General features: G+C 40.4%; 1 protein-coding gene across 11 annotated transcripts in view; it reads right to left on the bottom strand.

Moving 5' to 3' along the window:
* Window positions 1-1754: 1754 nt before the first annotated feature.
* LOC124619226 (iron-sulfur protein NUBPL) overlaps window positions 1755-24420 on the bottom strand; it is a 40095-nt gene continuing 17429 nt past the window's right edge. For 7 of the 11 annotated variants that reach the window (XM_047145455.1, XM_047145463.1, XM_047145462.1 and 4 more), the window contains 6 exons: window positions 17720-17866; window positions 3515-3784; window positions 3228-3424; window positions 3007-3139; window positions 2775-2916; window positions 1755-2658 (listed from right to left, as the gene is read on the bottom strand). In XM_047145455.1, coding sequence (XP_047001411.1) covers window positions 2210-2658; window positions 2775-2916; window positions 3007-3139; window positions 3228-3424; window positions 3515-3775 — 1182 coding nt within the window. In that variant the 5' untranslated portion in view covers window positions 3776-3784; window positions 17720-17866 and the 3' untranslated portion in view covers window positions 1755-2209. Of the gene's footprint in view, window positions 2659-2774; window positions 2917-3006; window positions 3140-3227; window positions 3425-3514; window positions 3785-17391; window positions 17583-17719; window positions 17867-24420 lie in introns of all 11 variants that reach the window. The other 4 variants (XM_047145457.1, XM_047145461.1, XM_047145460.1 and 1 more) reach the window with 2 other exon arrangements.

Below are 24420 nucleotides of genomic sequence, written 5' to 3'. Positions count from 1 at the left end.
ACTGTAGCCATCAGGTCATACCTGAGACCTGTAATTCGAAAATGGAACTGCAGAGAAATGGTCTGAAAGTGATTCAATTTAGTCTTTAGTTCAGTCTTTCATTTCAGTCCGATTAGTCTTAAGTCACAACATCAAATAAACTCATTACTGATACAGCATGCTTTTACATGTATGTGTAAATGAAGGCCAGATACACTATTCAAAACCAGGCAATAATAGCATGACTTACTGCATAGTTGCTTGTTTTGTTTAAAATGTACCACACATAATCAAGAACAACATGAAAAAGTTTATATGTTGTTTATGTGTTGTGTAGGTAAGGTACTGAAAACATTAGTTTACATGAATCTCCACAAAGCAGTGAATGCTGATGTTGGATTTCATGATGAAACATACAGCACTACAGACTGGGAGTCACAGGAACAGATGGAGTCTAACAAAAGCAGAGACTTTTGCAAACAATCTGCAACCAAGCTCAACAGCCTGCTCAATAGAGCATTGACAACAGTAGATAAATGGATGAAGGTAACGTACGTACACTGTGATGCAATGCTGATTACAGACTGTTTTCACTAAATATTACGCATCAATGTTGCAGCTCATTTATTTATTTTCTTTTATGTCTATTTCATATGAGACATGGCAAGAATGGAGAAGTGATGTATAGGCAAAAGCTTCTCTAGCACAGAAGGAAACACAGAAAACAGGAGGAGGACTAAGTACAAAAGCTAAGCCCCTGACCTGTCTCAGGGGGCGGCCTCCTGTCTTCTTGGGTCCGTGCGTTGTTTCTGGACATGAAGAAGTACCAGACACCTTAATCATAGCATGTCAGGTATTGGTGTACTTTCTTTGGCCTCTAGCAAGACATGTGGATGCCAATGTCTCTGAGCCTTGTTTCATAAGCCATTTCGCAAGATACTTGTGCAGTTACTACCTTCCTTCCTGTAAACATCAGTGAGTGTTTCAAAGATTTCCTAAATTCAACTAATGTAATTCTGTATTGCAGGACACCCAAAATTACTCATATGATTAAGATACAATGGAAATGAGTGAATGTGTTGTCCTTCCACTGGAAGGACCAGCCATAATGTCTGCATTGGATATTTCATCAGACAATGTATCACCAGCTCTGACTACAAAATCTTTGGCTTCACCATAAGAATGTATGCTCTATATATCAGGGTTCATTCCTGCTTCACATGTAACTGAATCTTCGTGTGCTACAACTGTGAAGAAGTGCAAACATAGTACCATTGTCATTATCACCTAAAGTTAATCTGCAGAAGTTAATCGTTTTTTAATATTTTGATCTTGTAATTTAGATTATTTTGGTAAATGTAGGTGGTGCAGCTGCCAAAGATGATGATCCTCAGGTAGACATCACCAGACAACAGTTGATATGGATGCAGGAGCAAAATACCATCAGACGTGCACAGCTTCAGTGTGAAGAACACAGAACTGTTGCCATTGAAAATACAGGTGAGGCATTTGTAGGAGCAGCTGGGGTGTTTGTATGAGCCATGAAGGAGTAAATTTCAAATAAATTTCAATGTTTTGATTTTTCCCCAGCTTATTTATTGTTTAACTGTTGTATGTTCTTCCAGACTGGAAGAGTACCTGAGGCATAGGAGAGACAATGAGTAGTGTAAACAGCGAAATTTGGTTTGAATTATATTACATTCTAATCAGACATTGAAATCGAAGCAAGCAATGAAGCATAATTAAAAATTCATGTCAGTGATGCAAACTATGTATTCATGCTTTTATACTAATTTATTAAATCATGTTTGTACAAATTTGACTCAGACTTTCATTACAGTACTAATGAAACAATACTTTCACTAAAATACAGAGGAAATTGTAACATGCTGACTTGCTTTTAAAAGGTAATTTGTCTTGATTGAGGAAATAAATTCTTATCTAAAGAGTTAACATCATTTTCATTACATAAAAATCAAAGATGGCTACCTCACAGTGTCTGTTACCTCACAGTATCTGTTACTTTAACTGGGGACAAGCTTACTGAAAGATAAATTGGTTACTGTGCTGAAACGGTTAGTATGGAATGCAAATTTCACACAGACTGCAGCACAGATATAAAACAAACATTTCTATCACATAGTACATTAACCACAGGAGGAAATTCATGGGGATTCTACTCTAATAAAAGAAATTCCATGTTTCTGAAAATTTGAGACAAATACTATCTTTAGTAATGTGAATGGGCCCTGCAAGGGTTGTAGGGCCCACCAGGTGGAAGTGGGGGCAATCTGGCAATAATTCCCGCTCTGACAACTCGAGCCTCCTGCAGCAATCTGTCTCTTGCATGGCCTTCATTCACCACTGGTGGTGGCTCATCTTCATCACTGCTGCTGTCACTGTGATCTGCTTCAGATTGAGGCAGAGGAATATGGGCAGTCACACATTTGTTGTGCAAAACTGCACACGCATTTGTAATGAAGCCTGCTTTCACTGGGTTGTACTCCAGTACTCTGTGTTTATTTAAACACCTGAATCTGTTGTGTAGGTGTCCTACTGTCTTCTTCACAATGCTTCTAGCTATCATGTGGGCTTGATTAAAACTGGCTTCTTTGCTGTTAGGTAGAGGATCAGTTACTGGTATATGGAGCCACAGTTCATTAGGGTATCCAGAATCCCCTATTGAAAAAATAAATCAAAAAAATATGATAAATATGTGCAAATAATTGTAACTTCCGTTAGGTTGCATTACAGCAAAAAAAAAAAGATAGCATTTAATATTTCTTTGTAGTTACCTAATAACCAGCATTCTTCTCCTCCTCTATACAACTCTTCTATTTTCGATCTAAGTGCAGAACTGGCCCACACAAAGGAGTCACTCGATGACCCAGGGTATCGTGCCAAGATATTTATGATCATCATGTCCGAGTCACATGCCTGCAAAGTATAAATGACAAAGCAGCAAACTAGAAATATTGTTGTCATTTGTATGTGCAGCAACTCAAGGTTTCAAATCTTAGTACTTACCACTTGAACATTCAGGGAATGTGTGCCATGCCTGTTCACATACTGCTCTTCGTGAACATCAGGAGCTGCAATAATTACATGAGCTCCCTCCACATGCCCAATGACACCATGAATGGATGAGCATCTGAAGTTCCTGTAACATGTCATTTATTTGTAAAACAGTAACTTTTAGTGTAAGGAAACAATGTTCACCACAAAAGGTGGTACAATATATGCAGTACCTTTGCATAATACGAAACCTTTCTTCTCGTGTATCAGGAAAGGGGACACCAGCCCTCAGAATTGCAGGCACATTAAGAGCCTTCACAACTTCATCAATGCACCTTGAAACGCTTGGCTGACTCATGGCAGCTACATTGTCAGCCCCTACCCCCTTTTGAACAGACCCATGTCCCAAGAAGTGAAGAGTTGTCAAAACCTAGAAGAAAAGAAGTAACAAATGCATTTAATGACTGATTGGGCATGTTTAATTGATTTAATCATTTCAGGATTTGCTAAACAAATGTACCTTCAAGTGCAGAGGAATGGCTGTAGTTCTTTGACGGCCTTTCACGTACGGCCGCAGTTCCTCAACCAAATTACAGACCACCTCCCGACTCAATCTGTATTTCGCCATGAAGTTGCTCTCGGGCATTTCAAATGGATTCATCTCGTCCCTCAGGTTACGTTGCCATATTGCATGGTGCCTCATTCCATTGAGCTGACGTGTCCACCTTCGACGCTCTTGCCTCCTCCTTAAGAGTAACATGCGCACCATGTCCACTTCCATGAGTCTCAGCTGAAATGCACAGAAATGTTTACCCTGACCACATGTTTCCATGCAGGCATAATAATGACAGGGTATTTGACTGTGTTCTGAAAATTGCCGTAAATACTGTTTATGTCATTTTATTCTCAGACACATTGACATCTTGTATTGGATTTTGCATTTCAGACAATGAGTTAGGAATAGTGTGTAGTACCACATTGTACAAATATATCTATAAAAACACCCAAAAAATTGTTTCAGGCAGTGTCAAAGAATAAGAAAATGCAGAGAATGTGGTTGTAACTTGCTCCTACAGATCCAAATGATGAAGTAGCCTACTTTCCTATATGATACATCAAACGATTTGGGTCTTAAAAAAACAAAATTTAAAAAAATGCATTTTTGAGAACTCCTGCAGTTCATCAAAGTTTATAACATGTATCAGACAAATCAAAATGTTTCTCATATGGTGGTATAGTTTAAAAATATTATGGCAGGGATCTTTCATTCTGTTTACTGTTTTTAAGGACTCAATAGCAGAAAGATGGTTGCTGCCAGTTTCATTTGCAACAATTTAAGCTGTGATCTTAAATTCCTGCCTAACACCAAACTCAGAAATAAGTATGCATTTGGAAAAAATGGTGAATAGGCTACTTTCCAGTATTAAAAATATTGTTCAGTTTGCTGTTATTCTGATTCATTATAACATTTAAATAGTATTTACGGTCAATATACTCACAAAATGTCTGTTATTTTTATGTAATTAAAGCTTAAAAATCATTAAATGTCAAGATCTGGTCACATGTTCAAAAATGCACTGTTATTGGCTGATGCTCTGGTGACATCACACACTAGGAGTAAGATGAAGCTATACTTGTCTTATAGGACCGTTAGCCCAAGTTACGAGGTTTTTACACACTTTTACTGCAAATAGTTCAGCTATTTAGTAGAACACACAATTACAAGTTTTAAGTAGCAATAGAAAGGAATTTTGTGAATTAGGACAGTGGAAGCCTCCTTTATGTTCTACCCATTTACAGAGGCAATATGTGGGATGACTGACATTCTTTTTCCTGTAATTCTTCATCCTTTCCCAGCGATCTGTTGACATCTTGGATATTCAGGAATCCAGCCAGATGTACGCGTCATTCTCGCATGATATTTCAACAGCGTGCCTCGCTGTCTTCTTCAGGTGCTACCTGAGACTGGTCCTTGGGTCAATCGAGTCCAGTATTTATGCCTGGGAGGAGCTGGGCGTTCCCTAATCGGTCCGCGCCGAGTCGAGTGTTCCATCTGTGGTCCGCGCCCGACAGACTCGGCTTCAACGGACCCCTCCAGTCACGGATGTTCCAACTGCCATCAGCGCCCGTTTTGGCCGTCCTCAACGGTTGTGGTTGTCATCTGAGGTGTGTCAGACCCGATCTGATATGTTGGGTACTCTATCTCATGACTTTTACTATGATATCCACTTCTGTTTCGTGCTGGACGCTCCCTAATCGGTCCGCGCCACGTCGTGTGTTCCGTCTGAGGACCGTGCCCGCCAGACGCGGCTACAATGTCCCTCTCTGGTCTCCGGTGTTCCCTCTGCCGTCCGCGCCCGGCCTGGCCGTCTTCTGAAGTTGAGTTCAAGATTTGGGGTGTGTCAGATCTGGTCTCTAATGTCCGACACCTTGTCTCACGGCTGTTCTCTCGGTCTCCACTTCTATTTCTTGTAGAATCCCGGAGTGTCCTGCGTTGAGTTTTCACAAGCTCAAGCGCTGGAATCCAGGCAGTGCTGATTTGGTATCCCGAGTCACAGTTGATTAGATTGTCTGTGACCTTAATCTCAATGGCTTCTTTAATGACACTGTCCCAAAATCTTGAGGTCTGTGTCACAATCTTGGTGTCATTGTAATCCATTGAATGACCACGTTTCAGACAATGCTCTGCTATGGCTGATTTAGTTGCCTGCCTAAGTCTGGTATGTCTCTGGTGTTCTTTACACCTAATGTCCACAGTTCTGGTGGTCTGGCCAATGTAGGACATCCCACACTGGCATGGTATGTTGTAGATAGCTGGCTTGCGTAGCCCAAGGTCATCCTTTATATTCCCCAGCATAGCCCCAATTTTGGTGGGTGGGAAAAATATGCTCTTGATGTCATATTTCTGGAGAATCCTGCTGATCTTGGCAGAGATAGGTTCGGCATATGGCAGGTATGGCATCTTCTTTGCCTCTTCTGGTTCTTCTTCTCGATCCTTTGGCCGGTTGGCAGGTTGAAGTGCCTTCTGGATATCTCTAAAGGAGTACCCATTCCTGCTGAACACTGATTGTAAGCGTTCTATTTCTGTGGCCAGACTATCAGGATCTGACACAGTTAGTGCTCTGTGGACCAGTGTTTTGAGCACTCCATTCTTCTGTGCCGAACAAACAGAAGGGGTGGCGATGGGCAGCCCCCTATCACCAGTGGTGGCCAACCTATTTATGGAAAGGTCTGAAGAGGAGGCACTCTCTTCAGCCACATATCAACCCAAGTGCTTTTTTAGGTATGTGGATGATACATTTACCATCTGGCCCCATGGTAGAGAGAAGTTAGATGAGTTCCTGCTACATCTGAACTCTTGCCATCCGAACATTCAGTTCACAATGGAAATGGAGAAGGAAGGACTACTTCCGTTCTTGGATGTTCTGGTGAAGAGAAAGGCAGATGGCACATTTGGACACAGTGTGTACCGCAAAACTACGCACACTGACTTATACCTACAAGCCAGCAGTTGCCACCATCCGGCACAGAAGAATGGAGTGCTCAAAACACTGGTCCACAGAGCACTAACTCTGTCAGATCCTGATAGTCTGGCCACAGAAATAGAACACTTACAATCAGTGTTCAGCGGGAATGGGTACTCCTCTAGAGATATCCAGAAGGCACTTCAACCTGCCAACCAGCCAAAAGATCCAGAAGAAGAACCAGAAGAGGCAAAGAAGATGGCATACCTGCCATACGCCGGACCTATCTCTGCCAAGATCAGCAGGATTCACCAGAAATATGACATCAAGAGCATATTTTTCCCACCCACCAAAATTGGGGCTATGCTGGGGAATGTAAAAGATGACCTTGGGCTAAGCAAGCCAGGTATCTACAACATACCATGCCAGTGTGGGATGTCATACATTGGTCAGACCACCAGAACTGTGGACATTAGGTGTAAAGAACAACAGAGACATACCAGACTTAGGCAGACAACTAAATCAGCCATAGCAGAGCATTATCTGGAACTTGGTCATTCAATGGATTACAATGACACCAAGATTGTGACACAGACCTCAAGATTTTGGGACAGTGTCATTAAAGAAGCCATTGAGATTAATGTCACAGACAATCTAATCAACCGTGACTCGAGATACCAAATCAGCACTGCCTGGAATCCAGCGCTTGAGCTTGTGAAAACTCAACGCAGGACACTCCGGGATTCTACAAGAAACAGAAGTGGAGACCGAGGGAACAGCTGTGAGACAAGGTGTCCGATATTAGAGACCAGATTTGACACACCCCAGATCATAAACTCTACTTCAGAAGACGGCCAGGCCGGGTGATCAGGGAGGGACAATGTAGCCGCGTCTGGCGGGCGCAGACCTCAGACGGAACACACGATGCAGCGTGGACAGATTAGGGAGCGCCCAGCACGAAACAGAAGTGGAAATCATAGTAACAGTCATGAGATAGAGTACCCAACATATCAGATTGGGTCTGACACACCTCAGATGACAAACACAACCGTTGAGGATGGCCAAAACAGGCGCCAACGACAGTCGGAACATCCGTGACTGGAGGGGTCGGTTGAAGCCGAGTCTGGCGGGCGCGGACCACAGATGGAACACTCAACTCGGCGCGGACCGATTAGGGAACGCCCATCTCCTCCAAGGCATAAATACTGGACTCGATCGACCCCAGGACCAGTCTCAGGTAGCACCTGAAGAAGACAGCGAGGCACGCTGTTGAAATATCGTGCGAGAACGACGCGAACATCCGGCTGGATTCCCGAATATCCAAGATGTCATTCTTTTTCCTGCGTCCTGCAATGTCATTAAACTTGCTCAAAACTAAAGAATGGCAGATCTTTTGCAAATGGGTCTGTATATAATAACTAGATTGTGAACTATCACTCATGAGCTATGATCCAAAGTCCAACAAAATTATTCTTGGCAAAACTTGGTTCTGATTTCTTTTGTAGAAGGTACCCAGCAGAGACACTGCATCTGGCAGGTGTTCCATGCCGCAATAGTTAGCAGATACGACTGCAGTTAAAGAGGTTACATGTTTGAATCATGGAAGAGTCATATTTTTAAATGTTTTACACAAAGTACGACAACAGTGTTAGCAAGAACTGATCATAGCAATTGTTTCGATTGTGGGATGTATTATATATAGTTTCACATTAGTCCTAGTTTGAAAAATGGACAACTGAGGATAAATGTATTTACTTTGTGTACAAACAATTCAATGTTTTGGAAGTCATTGCTAGTAGTAAAGATACCACTATACGCCCACGATATGCAGGACGATTGGGTTATACGGAGAGATATGAAACGTGTACAACATGCAGGTGACACAAGAGATGCTTGTGAGTGAAAACTACTGTCAGCATCTGAAGCAGACTTACTTCACCTTTATGTAAGATGATGAAACTGCGAAAGTTTAAACAGCAAGGATCCTAGCTAGGCAGCACAAAGATTAAAAAAAATTGTTCCTAATAAAGTAAAAAGTGTGTGGTCACATTAACTAGAAAGTATCTTTTTGAATGTGATGCGTGAACAGTGACTGTAAATGTCAGCACATGTAAACAGCAAGGAAAACACAGTAATATGCTGTTTCTGATTGGTGTGGTGAAGTTTTGTAATTGTGATTTGGTTTTCATATGACAGGACTGTCGAGTCATTTTACAAATAAGTTACCGTATTTACTCGAATCTAAGCCGCACTCGAATCTAAGCCGCACCTGAAAAATGAGACTCGAAATAAAGGAAAAAAAAATTCCCGAATCTAAGCCGCACCGGAAATTTGAGACTCGAAATTCAAGGCGAGAGTAAAGTTTTAGGCCGCACCTCCAAATCGAAACAAAGTTGGTCCATTGTAATATGAGACACAATTTAGGTCGAATGAATGACGATAGAGCTACAGTAGTTTGGTTCGAGTCGTAAGCTTAGCAGTTAAGCTTTACAGGGTAGCCATTGCTATGCGTCAGGCGCTCCGTCCGTATTTATACGGGTATACCCTTCCTTTTTCACGTGCTTCGTCTGGTTTGAATCGATTGCTTATTTTGCTTTGATCTGATAAGTGCCGTTTTCTTTGTTATAGGTGTTCACGTCACTCAAAGCTGAAAATGCATTACTGTACTGTGTCACGTATTGTTTGTCGCATACTGATAGTGCGTGTTTACGGTCTGTCGCCGCTCGCGGCATGGCTTGCTTTTGTGCGCGCTACCGCCGCTTACAATTCAAAAAAAAAAAGAGAGAGTAATCGTCTCATTAGTGAAACAATGGCAAGAGACTGCTATTTGTTGTTACTTACACTGCTGCTTTCTTTGATAATGATCAACAAGAACCAAATAATAGACTGCCTATGATAGAACATGTTCTGAACGAGAGTTAGGCGAAAATGTTTCTCCGTTTGAAAATCTTTGCGGCCGCTTCTTTAGTACATCAAATTCTGCACAGAAATTAGTCATCTTAGAATTAAAAATCTAGTCTGTTGCCGTGCTTCATTTCTGACTGTATCACTATTAGGCATAAGAATAATGCGAATATAAACATGACACGATACGTATATTCTTCCGCGTTTGCTGTTGTCTCACTCTAGTTTCGTAGTTTATTAGGCAGACAAGATTTAAATGAGAGAGCAGCAAACATGAAAGAATACATGGCAAAATGTTGATATTCGTATTATTCTTATGGTGAAAAGAATACTGCATGTGATTCACATTTCATCAGGTTCCTATTAGCAACCATCTCTTCTCACAGGTAGGAAAAAATTCAGAAAGTAGAGTTGGCCATATTGACAAACATCCCAAACAGTCTTGCATGTCGGATTTTCGTAGTACATTGAAATTCTGCTACATTCGAAGATGAACAATACGGAATTTGTATTTACTTCGTTGGATAATGTATGAAAATGCAGTGGTCGAAACTCGAGGCGGAGAAAAAAGCTCGTCTTCCACCTTTTTTAAAAAAATTTATTTACTGACGCGGAGGTTTTGGCGCCAGTATTTGTCTTTGTGCCTACAAAGCATGCCTGTGTAGCGCTACATATATTCGACGGCAGAAGTTAGTTGTGGCAGCACCTACCAACATTTTTCAGAACTTCCACTTGCTTTGCACTCGATTCTAAGCCGCAGGTGGCTTTTTGGATTACAAAAAAACAGAAAAAAAGTGCGGCTTAGATTCGAGTAAATACGGTAAAATGTTTTTTCGTGTCAGATTAGAACCAGCAATTTATGGACATCCATTTTATAAAATTCAGCGGTTTACCACTCTAACAACTGAGCTACCGAATGATTGAGGTGTCATTAGTTAAAATGACAATTTTCACTTGGAGTTTAATTTTGTTGCATGATACTATCCTTTGTTGTAACGGTGGGAGAGCATGTCTTTGAGGTAAGTTAATGTTAACTTCACAGTGCAACACATTTTTAATTAAGTTAGTGAAATTGTGTGTCAATGTGATGGCAACTTGCCGGTACAGTGCAACCACATTTTACGCATCTTCTCATTCTCTGGAACACTTAAAAACAGCTTTTAAGGAATTTTTGTAGATATACTTGTACAGTATGGTACTACATACCAGTTATAATCCATTTTCCGACATTGAAATTCCCAAACAAGACATCACTGTGAATTAGGATTATGATGGTAGGAGCAGCGAGCTAGCCAGTGACATCACAGGCATCATATGACTCGAAGGGAGCGTTTTAGTGCGCGTTCAAATTATTTGAATTTCATTTCCATTTTATAAAAAATACTGAAAGTCAAGAGGAAAAAAGTTATGTTAGGAGCATAAAATAACATAAATAATCATTTAAGACCATTTCCAGAAACCAGTCAAATATCCTGTTATCTGTGACAAGAAAAAATATAAATGTCACAGTCAGCTATTTCACTCAGCAATTTCATCTTTTGTATTTTTAATATGCATGAGTCACAAAATCAAAGGTATTCATTACTACGAAAGCAAGCTCTTACATGTAAATAACAATCAATGCTGCAGAAAAATACTTTACTTTCATGAGTAAGAAAGTGTCAGAATGTGTTAAAAAAAAAAAAAAAAAAGAAGTTACACCCAGACCCAGCTTGACGCAGAGGAAAAAAAAATTACACCCAGTTGGACGCAAACCCATGTCCTTTATCACCACAGTCTTTTGGCTTGACCAGTTGGCCATGATAAACAATACATACCAGTTGCTCTATTTCTGCTGAATTTAATGGAGAGGAACACTGAAGGATGTCGCTGTAAACCACAAATGCATTAAATTTTGCAAAATTTCGGCTCTCAGGCTTTCCATAATTCCTTTCCATAGCTACTTGAAAGTTGCAAATGCATTTAGATAGTTAAAAACTAAACCATTTGTGGGAAAGTCACAAGTAATTTCAGCTAAAAGTCAGGTAATATACGTAAGCAGAGCCAATGTCTCAAAATTTAATGATTTTTAAACTCTTAATTACATAAAAATAACAGGTATTTTGTGAGAATATTGACCAAATATGTTTTCTGATGTTATAATCATTCACAGTAACAACAATACAAACCACATTTCTAACAAAAGAAAACAATCTCTTATGAACTCACCTTCCACTAATTGGTCCTAGTGATGCTTCAGTAAAATATAATCACTAAATATGAACCTAAAAACCACTCAATATTTCTAAAAAAAACAAATTCTAACTGTAAACAAATCACAATGAACTGAATGAGTGGCGATACCGAAACCTAACCATCTCTCGGTACAGTCATCAGAAAATCGGCAGGCGGACCAATCAGTAACAGGTCACAGAAGCTTACAGAATAGCAACTTTGACCAACAAACTGAAAATGATGTCACTACCAAGGCTAACCTACTGCACTAACTAGTATGAACGACAAGAATAGGGCCTCACCCCCTTCAAACAACACCTTAAGGGTTGATGTAAATGATATTACATTGATTTTACTGATAAAGCATAACTGTCAACCAGTGCTCAAATACAAACTCAATATGATTACAGGTGCTGCTTCTGAAAAAGACACAGGCTCCGCAACACAACAACAATGGCCACCATCTAACAATTTACTGCTGACCTACGTACAAGATTCGGCATCAAGTGCAGCAGGACTGGTTGGAATAAACATTAACAGTAATATTACCCCTGCACCAACCACATTACAAACACTATTTGGAAATAGGACCGCCATGTATGATGGAACGCAGAGTGCAAAATAAAATGCATGGTCCAGATGCAATTACCAGATACGCAACTGCGCTGAGTGCTCCTCAGTACTTCGTCAGTTACACCATTTTGCAGGACAGCAACAGGACATAATTCAGTTCAGACTCGGTATGCAATCCAATCTGCCACTGTTCTGGCCAGAATCAGCACTGCAATTAGCAACAGAAGAACATGTGTTTACTTCATTGCAAACTTTGCATGACAACCTTCGATTTGTGATCTTGCCACCTAGTACAGAATGCAGACATTATCAACAATGTCATCCTTGCACCACCCAAATGAAATAAATATGAATTGTCAAAAATCTGACTTGCTTCATCACTTGTCACGCACCCCAGAACAACCAATGAAACAGGCAATCTATGATGAACAACTCACCACCAAGACAAAATCCTAACTCTGACACCAGCTGCAGATACTACTCGATGCGAACCTCATTCCAGACACTGTATTACATATTCTATGGATCGTCAAGCTTCTGCCGCAGCTACAATTCGCCATGGCTGCTCAAGGAGGCAGAGTCACTAGGGAAGACGCTGAACCTCGGAGACAGATTGTTCACTGTGCAAAAACATAGATAACACATCAGTGCTGTGGATCACAACATGACTTGCAGTGTTAGATCTCAGTCAAACACAACACATGCCGAACCACTCCGAAAGCTCACGATGGTGACGTCACTCCCCTAGTCTGGACACCACCCTGCACAGCACACACACCACTGCTCTTGCAGATGGCAATGATGTTCCAATTGCCACCACTGCGTCAAAGTCCCTGAAATGTCGATATCGTGTCCGTCCTGTTTGGTAGCATCATACAACTACCAGCCTCCTTGCAGCTACCTAAACTGCAACAACGAGCCTCAATAGGCACAGCACCCCACGCCGACACATCAACCCACCAATGTCCACAATGTGTGCAGCAAACATTCTATGCGTCACACCCACCACTGGATGGAAAACTGTTTTGGCTAAAAGTATATGTAAATATTTCCTCGTCAGTACTGGGGTCAGACATCAATTTAGAACTGAAGGACACAAATGCAACACTATCAGGCACAAAATCCCTACAACTTCATGCCGCAAATTATTTGCATTTCACCTTGCGCAGAACCGCTAACTGTACCTTGGAACTAAGTTCAGGTCAACAATTTCCATGGATTCCATACATTACCGATGTGAGTGAACCAGTAGTAGGCATCAACTTCCTATGACACTGACGCCTTTGCCAGATTTAAAAAATGCAGAGCTAATACGTCACGATACCAGATAACTAATCCCATGGTTGTTTGCCTCACTGCCTCCTTGTCCATCAGAAACTACCTAGTGCCCTGCTGAGCATTAGCATGATGAGGACACACATTCTAACACACTAAAGGAGAGCTTTCAATGACGGAGTACCTAATGATGACACAGCAGCTTTATATGGACATCCGCAAAGCATTGGATACACTCCACACTGACAACTCAGAACTATACTCATGCACACACAATGTGTCTGCTGCATTCATGTGCATGAGCAATACAACAGTCTTTCACTCACGCATCACACAGCCAAAGTTGGCACTACATTCACCATAACCACTTTGACTGACCATGTCTCACTGTCACTACAGAAGTCAATGACTGCAAGCACACCACGTCACACACAGATCAGTATGGCACACTCTGTTTTGTCTCTCAGCAAATCAAATGAGTGTACCATCCCCTCAGACAACCAGACACAAATGAAAGTTAAACAATGCACCATCCCTAATGGTACACTGCATCAAATTCTCAAAACTCCTGTTCCACCATAAATCACATCAGCTGGCATTGACACAATTGTGGTCTGCAAGGTGGTGGTCAATGAACTATTACCATCAGGGATAGTCTGCCTTTGGACAGCTCATGGGCTTCCACAATAGAAACTGTACCAAAAACTGACAGTTCTGTGAGACACTGCCATGATTACACAGCTTCGAACAATACCCAGCTGTTAATCAATTCGTTATATTCAAGATCTAAAACACACATTAGCAGGCACCATTACTTTCAGCATCTTGATTGCATGAAAGCTTACCTCAAGATACTTATTAGCGCAGACAACATCTCTAAGACCACAATAATCAGACCATTTGGACTTTTTGCTTCCTATTCATGTCTTACAGACTAAAGAAAGCTGCTCAAACTTGGCAGCAGTTCACTGATGAAGTTCTCTTCAAATTTGACTGTCGTTAACATTTATCTTTATGATATAACAGTATTCTCCGCCATCCCACATGATCTTGAATGGCATATGGAACCAATTCTCACTCTCCTATAAGATGCGGGCATGGTCATTTATGAGGATACATCACAATTGTGGAAGGGCAAAGTGAGCTTTCTCTCGCACATACTAAATGTCACAGTGATCAAACCCACCTCAGCTCACACTCATTAAGCAGTTACCACCTCTGCAGAATTACCATGACCCGTGACACTTCTTCCTAGGCATCGCAAATTTTTATCAGTGTCTCCTGTCACAGATGGCAGTGACAGACACACACCCCCACCCCTCACTGAACTCTAACCGTGCCTAACACACAAGGAAGAAAAAGGCAAGAAGCATTTAAACTAGCTGAAGACTTCCTCCAAAAAGCGAACACTTTGGCCCATCCAGTACTCAATGCACAGCTGACTGTCACAACTGACACTAGTGATTCAGCCATTGGAGCTGCCTTACAAAGATGTGGCAGGTGAAGCACAACTGCTTGGCTTCTCAAAGAAATCCATGGCCTTGCAGTCAAAATGGACCATGTGCGATTGTAAATTACTCACTGTCTACACAGAAGTCAGATGTTTTAAAGAAGATATTGAAGTAAGAAGACATGTTATTATCTGTAAGGATCGCAAGCCACACGCAGACACCATATAGCATCCCTCAAAAGGCATTTGTCCTTGTTGCTTCAGTCATCTCGAACTTACTGTGCAATATATGACAGATGTCATCTACATGGTGCCTACAATACCATTGTAGACTACCTCTCATAGATCCATATAATTTCTCTGCAACCAGACTACAACAAAACTAGTAGAAGAGCAGATGCCATGAGCATTACAGACTTACTTAACACTGATTCCCCCAATCTCTGCATAAAGAAGACTGTAGCCAACACCAGTTTACAGGAAGAACAAACACTTGATGAAATCTTATATAGGTACTTCACTTGCTGATATATCAAGTGTCCAACAGTAAAGAAAATTTAGGAATTCGACAGGCATAGAAAACTTTAAGGCTGACACTATCTTGTCAGTTCATGTAAGAAGAGTACAAATGATACCATGTCCCTGCTGGCACACTGTTGAACACTTAAAGAGTCCCAGAACCAAGGAGGATGTGTGCTGTCCAGGGCAGTAGCTAAGTCCTTGGTACAGCATTGGTTAAACATCTTCTGGTTGCTGGCTGCGACAGAACTGCTGTCTGGGACTCGTGGGCCATCATAAATAGCCACCTCACAGATGGATACTGCGGGCCTATTTTAGGCACATGACACGGCAAATGCATGAAGAAGTGAGGTTTTCAGTTACTTCTATTGTTGCCATATACACCACCTGGTGGCCTGGCCAGAATGCTGTTGACGCCTTATACCAGCCTGGCTGCAGATTTCTTGGATTGCAAAGCCCTGTGTCGTCTGAACCATACGGGTTGAACTTGCTGCAACCTGCATGATGTATATGTTGTGCACATTGTCACTGCCTATCTAGGACACCATGGCATGTATGACCATGTATCAGTCCTCAGAGTAAAGGGCTTGTGGTACAGTGAACAAAACCCTCAAACCTCCACTCATGTGCCAAGGACTGTGGATGGAAGCTTTGCCATGGGTGCTATTAGGCATTTGAACGGCATTCAAGGAAGACCTACACAGATCACTAGTGGAAATCTTGTATGGAGAATCACTCACACTCCCAGCAGAGTTATTCTACCAACCCAGCCTCTTTAACAAGCAGATTTTCCAGTATTGATCTAAGGATGGAGAGCCCCATCAATTGTAAGCAGATGCCACCGCCTATCCCCCATACCAGTCCAAACGTTTTCGCACATAAGGCACTGAGTAACAGTGAATTCATAATACTGCAGGACAATACGATTTGGCCAACTTTACAACCATCCTACTCAGGCCATATTAAAATGGGACACACACACATCCAAAATTTTGGTTAACAGAAAAGCAATGACAGTCTCATAATGCCATCTAAAACCATTGCGGACTCTCTGCAAATACACCGTTGTATGTGACACAGACCCAAATGAAACGGACAATGATCCATGCGGATGTTTACTTCTCAACATGCAGACGGCCAGAGTGCAAATAGTGGAGCTCTTGGAATGAGAGGATATTTGGCAAGTGGACTTATCTGCCTCCCCCTTCCCAACTTAGATCCCACTGAGCATGTGTGAGACGCATTGAGGAGACATACTGCCACACATCTGCATGTACCAACAACCATCAGGCAGTTGTCAACTGTGCTGGAGTAGTAATAGAATGCCCGACCACAAGAAGTCTTCATCAACCTTATGGCCAACATGCAAAGCAGGTTGCAAAGCATGCATTGCTGTACATAGCAATGACACACACTATTAAGAACCATGCACCATCTTTTTGTAATGTGCATAGGACCATAATGAGTTGTGGTGACTTCAGTGTAATTATTGTTTTTGAATAAAAGTGTAAGCTCTCTTTGTCTCATTGCATATCTCTTTCAGCTACCTTCCATATTATACTGTAGCCTTTCTTTCTATGTAGGGTGCTAGTTTCATCAAGCAATGTTACTTGACAGTGGCACATCATATGAGAGTTACTTTAAACCTCAAGTTTTGCTTAGCAGTTTGGTTTCATATGCACATTAACATTGTTCCAAATGAAAACTTTCATGTCTGCATTCATATGCTTTCCTACAATGGCTCATTGCTGAAGAGATCACATCTATGCATTTTTTGCCTCATGACTGATTCTTGTGAATATGAGTAACTAGAGGAGGATATTATGGCTATTATGATATCTACAGAAGGAAAGCTCTTCCTCTTTTTATCAGTTTAGCCACACAGATAAAACTGGATATTCCTGCTATGTTTAACCCATTCTTAGATATGTGAAAGAGATCAGTATAGTTCCTAATTATTTTCTTAGTCTAGTTTGGAGTACCTAATTTAGAACATACCAGGGCAAGGCTTCACAGTCATGATCTCGTGCTCTGTGAGCAGGCAGTAAGTGCAGGCCCACGAGCACCAGTTATCCTCTACATCCCTCCATCAACTTATCATCATGTAAGAAAGGTGACCCTTGTAGGAACTTGAGAGGAGATACTGCATATTTTTATGGATAATTCTGCATGCAGAAATGTGTAAGGCACTGTAAATGAGATTTCACTGCTACAAATGGAACAAATAAACTAAAAATGCAATGCTGCCACATCATTTCATTATTAAGAAGATACTTATTTCTCATATTCTCAATCAGATATTATACATTTAATAACTTTCAATCACCTCTTGTACTCTCAATCTCCTTGTGCTTTTTCTCTTTTACAAGAGCATTCAGGGGTCCGCATTGTAGATGTTGCATTGAAGCCACCGTTAAGCAAATCTCTACTGAGTGTCATACACAGCACACTCTTCATCAGTGGTGTTCAACAGCTGCACAAACAGAGCAATTTACAAACATGTCTTATTGTTAAAAAATCCACATTACAAGTAAGTTTCTCCTTAGAAATGTCCAAGGTCTTTGATAATGCTCCAAGTACCAATACAACTGTTACAATAGGATTGCCTCACACAATTGTTTATTATAAAACAATACTTGCATTAGAAATAGAATACATGTTAATGATTCTTTTGAATAACTTGTATAATGTTGCATCGGTGATTAATTATGGAAATGTGTTTTTAGAGTTATTATAATTAATAGTACATTTAATTTGACTAGAAAGCGAATTTAGTACTTTCTCGATAAACACGTACATTTAGGTGACAAAATTCATGGCACGGCGAAATGCGCATATACAGATGGCGGTAGTACTGCAAACAGATAGTATAAAAGGCCAGTGCATTGGTGGAGCTGTCATCTGTGCTCAGGTGATTCACATGAAAAGTTTTCCAACATGATTATGGCCAACGATGGAAATTAACAAACATTGAACACACAATGATAGTAGGAGCTAGACACACAGAATATTCCATTTTGGAAATTGTTAGAGAATCCAATATTCCGAGATCCACAGTGTCAAGAGAGTGCCGAGAATACCAAATTTCAGGCATTACCCCTCACAATGGACGACACAGTGGCAGACCACCTTCACTTAATGACCAAAACAGAGAAGCAACGCTGGGTGAAATAGCCACAGAAACTAATGTGGGGTGTACAAACATATCCGTTATGAAATGTGGCAAAATTCTGGCATTAATGGACTATGGCAGAACACAGCCAACACTAGTGCCTTTGCTAACAGCATGACATTATCTACAGCACCTCTCCTAGGCTCATGACCTTATCATTTGTATTCTATATGACTGGTAAGAGGTGACGGTAGGGTTCAAGTGTGGCACAGACCCACAAAGCCATGCACCCAGGTTGTCAATGAGGCACTGGATGCTCTGGTCCAACTGAACCGATCACTTACCAGAAATGGTTATGTTCAGCTGCTTTGAGACCATTTGCAGCCATTTATGGACTTTATGTTCCCAAACAATGACAGAATTTTATTGATGAAAATGCACCATGTCACCAGGCCACAACTGTTCACGACTTGTTTGAAGAATATTCTGGACAGTTTGAATGAATGATTTGGCCACCCAGATTGCTCGACATGAATCTCATCAAACAACTATGAGACATAATTAAGAGGTCAGTTCATGCACAAAATGCTCCACCAGCAACACTTTCGCATTTATGGATGGCTGTAGATGCAGCATGGCTCAATATTTCTGCAGGGGATTTCCAACAACTTGTTAAGTCCATGCCACATTGAGTTGCTGCACTACACCAGGTAAAGGAGGTATACCATGACTTTGTCACCTTGCTGTATTTTAAAGTGAGTTAACTTAAAGATGTGACTTTTCAGTGCTGTTCAATTAACTTAACAGTGTAAAAATATAAATAGAATTTTGGTGTTAACACTGATACAAATCAGTTCTGTTTTGAAGTTTTTAAATCACGATGCCAATTAAATCTTACTTATTTCAATACATCCTCAATCCAGCAAGTTTGCCAAGAAGTGACTGTCTTCCAGATTCTCCATCATCTAAGCATTTTACTGAGATACAAATTCTTGAATAGGCAGTTACTTTTTGTAACACAAGGTGCAGTAAATAATGTTTCTCATGTATTTCAGTGTTGCTTCCATTATGTTGTAGTTCTGAAGATTATTTGTGTGTTGTGGCCAATAACAGACTAGATTGAGAATCATTGTGCTTCAAACTGTCTCAATGTTTATTAGCATCATTTCACTGAGTATTTTCAATCATAGTACTAATTTTGTCTTTGAAACAAACATTGCTAATTTGAAGAAAATAATTCAACTTATGTGTTACTAAGTAACAACAAGTATCATAGATGGCATTTAGGAGGTTGTTATTCCAATTACAAGTGTTATTAATTAAACTATAGTGTAAAATTATCAACTTAAAATTCTGATACTCAGCACCTTGAGATTTGATGCTCACCAACAGATCTGGTTACAAAATGAATTAACTGATACCATGTGTAAAGTGTGCAGTTTAGGTTACAGCCTGAAAATAAGTTTCTCAGACTTGTATTGTTGTTCCCTATTCTTGAAAATAGTTGTTCACAAACACAGGTAAATGTAACATTGATATTACACCTGAAGTCATCTTATGTAATCAGAGAAATGGGTTCTGAGGGAAGTGCTTGTAGAAATCTAGAACTTTCTCCTGTAGTTGAAGTTGTTAAATTCCCTTTTGCACTACTGGACAGTTACTTCAAGATGCAGACCAAAGTGAATGTTATCAATGTTCACTGAATATAAAGAGGAGAACAGATGAAAATCACTCTGTAGTGATGTCACATAGTTAAATCAGTACTGGAAATCTTCATTATGATAAAACAGAACAGATGGACAGCATTTAAAATCTGTTAATACCAGAGTCCTTCAATGAAGACAATTTTGGAAAATGAATTGCATTTGCTCCGTCCATCTGATTATTCCCAAAGTGACAATTTCATTTTGAATGCTTGTATACAGCCAATGAAATGTATTATCAACAGATCCTTAACCTGAAGTGTTAAGTCGTTTGAATGCTCCTTGTATAAGGAATCCAAGGTCACTTTCCCTTGAACACTGTTTCAGTGCAGGAACACGTTACTCATTTCCATAAACATATCTATAACACTACAAAAAAAGGAAAAAGAAAAGAAGAACAATTTAACAAATAGCCCCCACTAAGCCAGTGAACTTACTGTAACAAGGTAGACTTCTTTTCTAGCTGTCAATATCTTCAAGAACATTCTGTACTCCATTTATGGGCACATTTTCCTGAACTTATTACAGGTGACAGTTGGGGGTTCAGTGATTCGTTATAAATCATTTATGCCATATCACACCAAATGATGAAAATTAAGCATCTATTTTTTTGAAAATTTAAATGGGGAGCTGGCTTCCCACAGACTGTGAGATGATGTAAGCAACATTGAACATATTATTCTTGTTCTTTTTTCTTCTTTTCTTATGCAACACAAATGACAACACATACAGTTCACAATCTTCTTTGGTAGATATTCATCCACATTTGATAAGAGTTCATTAGAAACTCCAACGCTGTTTTTTTTTTTATGTGAATACAGTTGGACGCCCACTTCATCTTCTTGATGAAAATCCTGGTAGTAATTCCATTACTAACTGTAAACAGAACTTTAGCTGCTCTCCATTTCCTGTGACTGATGCCCGCATAACAAACACATTCAAAAAGGCAGCACTGACTAGAAAATAAACAATTTTGTGCCACCATTTTATAGATAACTGTCCAACTTTATTCCATTCTCGATTCTGATCAGAGAGATCCACACTGCCCATTATACTGTTGTACAAATTTGTGGCAATCGGACAAGCCATGCTGCACATGGAACCATCTCTTCCTTTTCCAGAAACGACTGTTACATCCTTAGGAGATTGCTGTAGACAGAACTATTACTGTTTTTCAGTCTTGCAAATCTACCACAATCATTGCATCTTTGATCTGTGCCTTGAACTCATCTCTGAAAGTGTCGTTTTTTATCATATTTCTGAAAGAACTTTTCTGCTGACTCTGACAGTATATAAAGAATATATTTCATTATCAAGAAGGCTCTTTCATTAGGGAGTATGAAGTGAAACAGGTGTCAAATGTAACACCACATTTACTGTTTCTCAAAGGTGAATACAATTCAAGTAGAACCCTTTCAACAAGAGGAAAAGTGGCGTCATTGTCTTTCTCTTTTCCACAATCGACCTGGAACTTCAGTAGACAGCCTGTCTTAGCATTATCCCTGTATTCTCTTTTTATATGCATCATGGCCATACATTGTTTTACGCTCTATCTCCTTTGAAAGGAATCATACCTTTGTCAACAGATAAGCTACCGAAATGACAATATCCCTCTAAGAAGCTACTATTTAGGGCACTAGCTTCACTTTATATATTTTATCATATCCAGGAGCAGCCTTCCCCACTGCCTTCAAATTATCATTGAAATGAAGGTTTTATGAAATTTTTTGGAAACACTTGTTGAGTCATCACTCTCAACAGTGATTCAACATGCAAAAGAGTATCTGAAACACACTAATTTGATAAAATGGGGCAATTTGTATATGCCCATAATGACAAGCAATCCAATAAATGCTTTCATTTCACAGTCTGTTACAAGTTTTTCAACACCCAATCAAAAATTTGCCACTCATGAGATGTGTACAAGTTCATTTGTTCAACAATATTCTGAATGCTATTTTCATTGCAGATATCAAGAAAATAATCATATGGATGATTCATTTTTGAAAGTGCTTTCTTTGGCAATGCTAAACTTTCTCTAATAGACTGTATGTCTAAATACTGAGGCAGTGTTTCATCACAATAAGTGTCAGGGCTCTCATCATTATCACAGAGCTTGAGTTTTGGCGACTCTGTGGGATAATCTGCAGAGACTGAACAGAACTGCAGGGACTGAAACATTGTCTACTACTGTGAGCACTTTTCGGAAAGTAGCAGGATAAAGTGGTAGGTTGTTCAGTTTACCAGATTCCTCATCTGTTGAAACATTATCCGATTCAGTGTTGTGACTCATCTTCAGGAGTAAGAAAAGATACTCTAGTATGTCTTTCTCTCTGGTAACATAATTTGTAATGAGACATACCTGAACTAAGTGAATATGCTTAATAAAACCTCAATAAACAGGTATATTGTCTACAGTAAAAGTGGTCACCTTAGACTATGGGTGTAAATATTTCCACATAATTCCAACATATTTTTGATGTGTCAGAAAGGACAACAAAATTTTCTTGAATTTTATCTACATCTACATCTACATCTACATTGATACTCCGCAAGCCACCCAACGGTGTGTGGCGGAGGGCACTTTACGTGCCACTGTCATTACCTCCCTTTCCTGTTCCAGTCGCGTATGGTTCGCGGGAAGAACGACTGTCTGAAAGCCTCCGTGCGCGCTCTAATCTCTCTAATTTTACATTCGTGATCTCCTCGGGAAGTATAAGTAGGGGGAAGCAATATATTCGATACCTCATCCAGAAACGCACCCTCTCGAAACCTGGCGAGCAAGCTACACCGCGATGCAGAGCGCCTCTCTTGCAGAGTCTGCCACTTGAGTTTATTAAACATCTCCGTAACGCTATCACGGTTACCAAATAACCCAGTGACGAAACGCGCTGCTCTTCTTTGGATCTTCTCTATCTCCTCCGTCAACCCGACCTGGTACGGATCCCACACTGATGAGCAATACTCAAGTATAGGTCGAACGAGTGTTTTGTAAGCCACCTCCTTTGTTGATGGACTACATTTTCTAAGCACTCTCCCAATGAATCTCAACCTGGTACCCGCCTTACCAACAATTAGTTTTGTATGATCATTCCACTTCAAATCGTTCCGTACGCATACTCCCAGATATTTTACAGAAGTAACTGCTACCAGTGTTTGTTCCGCTATCATATAATCATACAATAAAGGATCCTTCTTTCTATGTATTCGCAATACATTACATTTGTCTATGTTAAGGGTCAGTTGCCACTCCCTGCACCAAGTGCCTATCCGCTGCAGATCTTCCTGTATTTCGCTACAATTTTCTAATGCAGCAACTTCTCTGTATACTACAGCATCATCCGCGAAAAGCCGCATGGAACTTCCGACACTATCTACTAAGTCATTTATATATATTGTGAAAAGCAATGGTCCCATAACACTCCCCTGTGGGACGCCAGAGGTTACTTTAATGTCTGTAGACGTCTCTCCATTGATAACAACATGCTGTGTTCTGTTTGCTAAAAACTCTTCAATCCAGCCACACAGCTGGTCTGATATTCCGTAGGCTCTTACTTTGTTTATCAGGCGACAGTGCGGAACTGTATCGAACGCCTTCCGGAAGTCAAGAAAAATAGCATCTACCTGGGAGCCTGTATCTAATATTTTCTGGGTCTCATGAACAAATAAAGCGAGTTGGGTCTCACACGATCGCTGTTTCCGGAATCCATGTTGATTCCTACATAGTAGATTCTGGGTTTCCAGAAATGACATGATACGCGAGCAAAAAACATGTTCTAAAATTCTACAAGAGATCGACGTAAGAGATATAGGTCTATAGTTTTGCGCATCTGCTCGACGACCCTTCTTGAAGACTGGGACTATCTGTGCTCTTTTCCAATCATTTGGAACCCTCCGTTCCTCTAGAGACTTGCGGTACACGGCTGTTAGAAGGGGGGCAAGTTCTTTCGCGTACTCTGTGTAGAATCGAATTGGTATCCCGTCAGGTCCAGTGGACTTTCCTCTATTGAGTGATTCCAGTTGCTTTTCTATTCCTTGGACACTTATTTCGATGTCAGCCATTTTTTCGTTTGTGCGAGGATTTAGAGAAGGAACTGCAGTGCGGTCTTCCTCTGTGAAACAGCTTTGGAAAAAGGTGTTTAGTATTTCAGCTTTACGCGTGTCATCCTCTGTTTCAATGCCATCATCATCCCGTAGTATCTGGATATGCTG

The sequence above is a fragment of the Schistocerca americana genome, chromosome 6, assembly GCF_021461395.2.
Source record: "Schistocerca americana isolate TAMUIC-IGC-003095 chromosome 6, iqSchAmer2.1, whole genome shotgun sequence".
In the NCBI taxonomy this organism is placed as follows: domain Eukaryota; kingdom Metazoa; phylum Arthropoda; class Insecta; order Orthoptera; family Acrididae; genus Schistocerca; species Schistocerca americana.
Note: the sequence above shows the minus strand (reverse complement) of the source record. Positions and strands in the feature narration are given on the sequence as shown.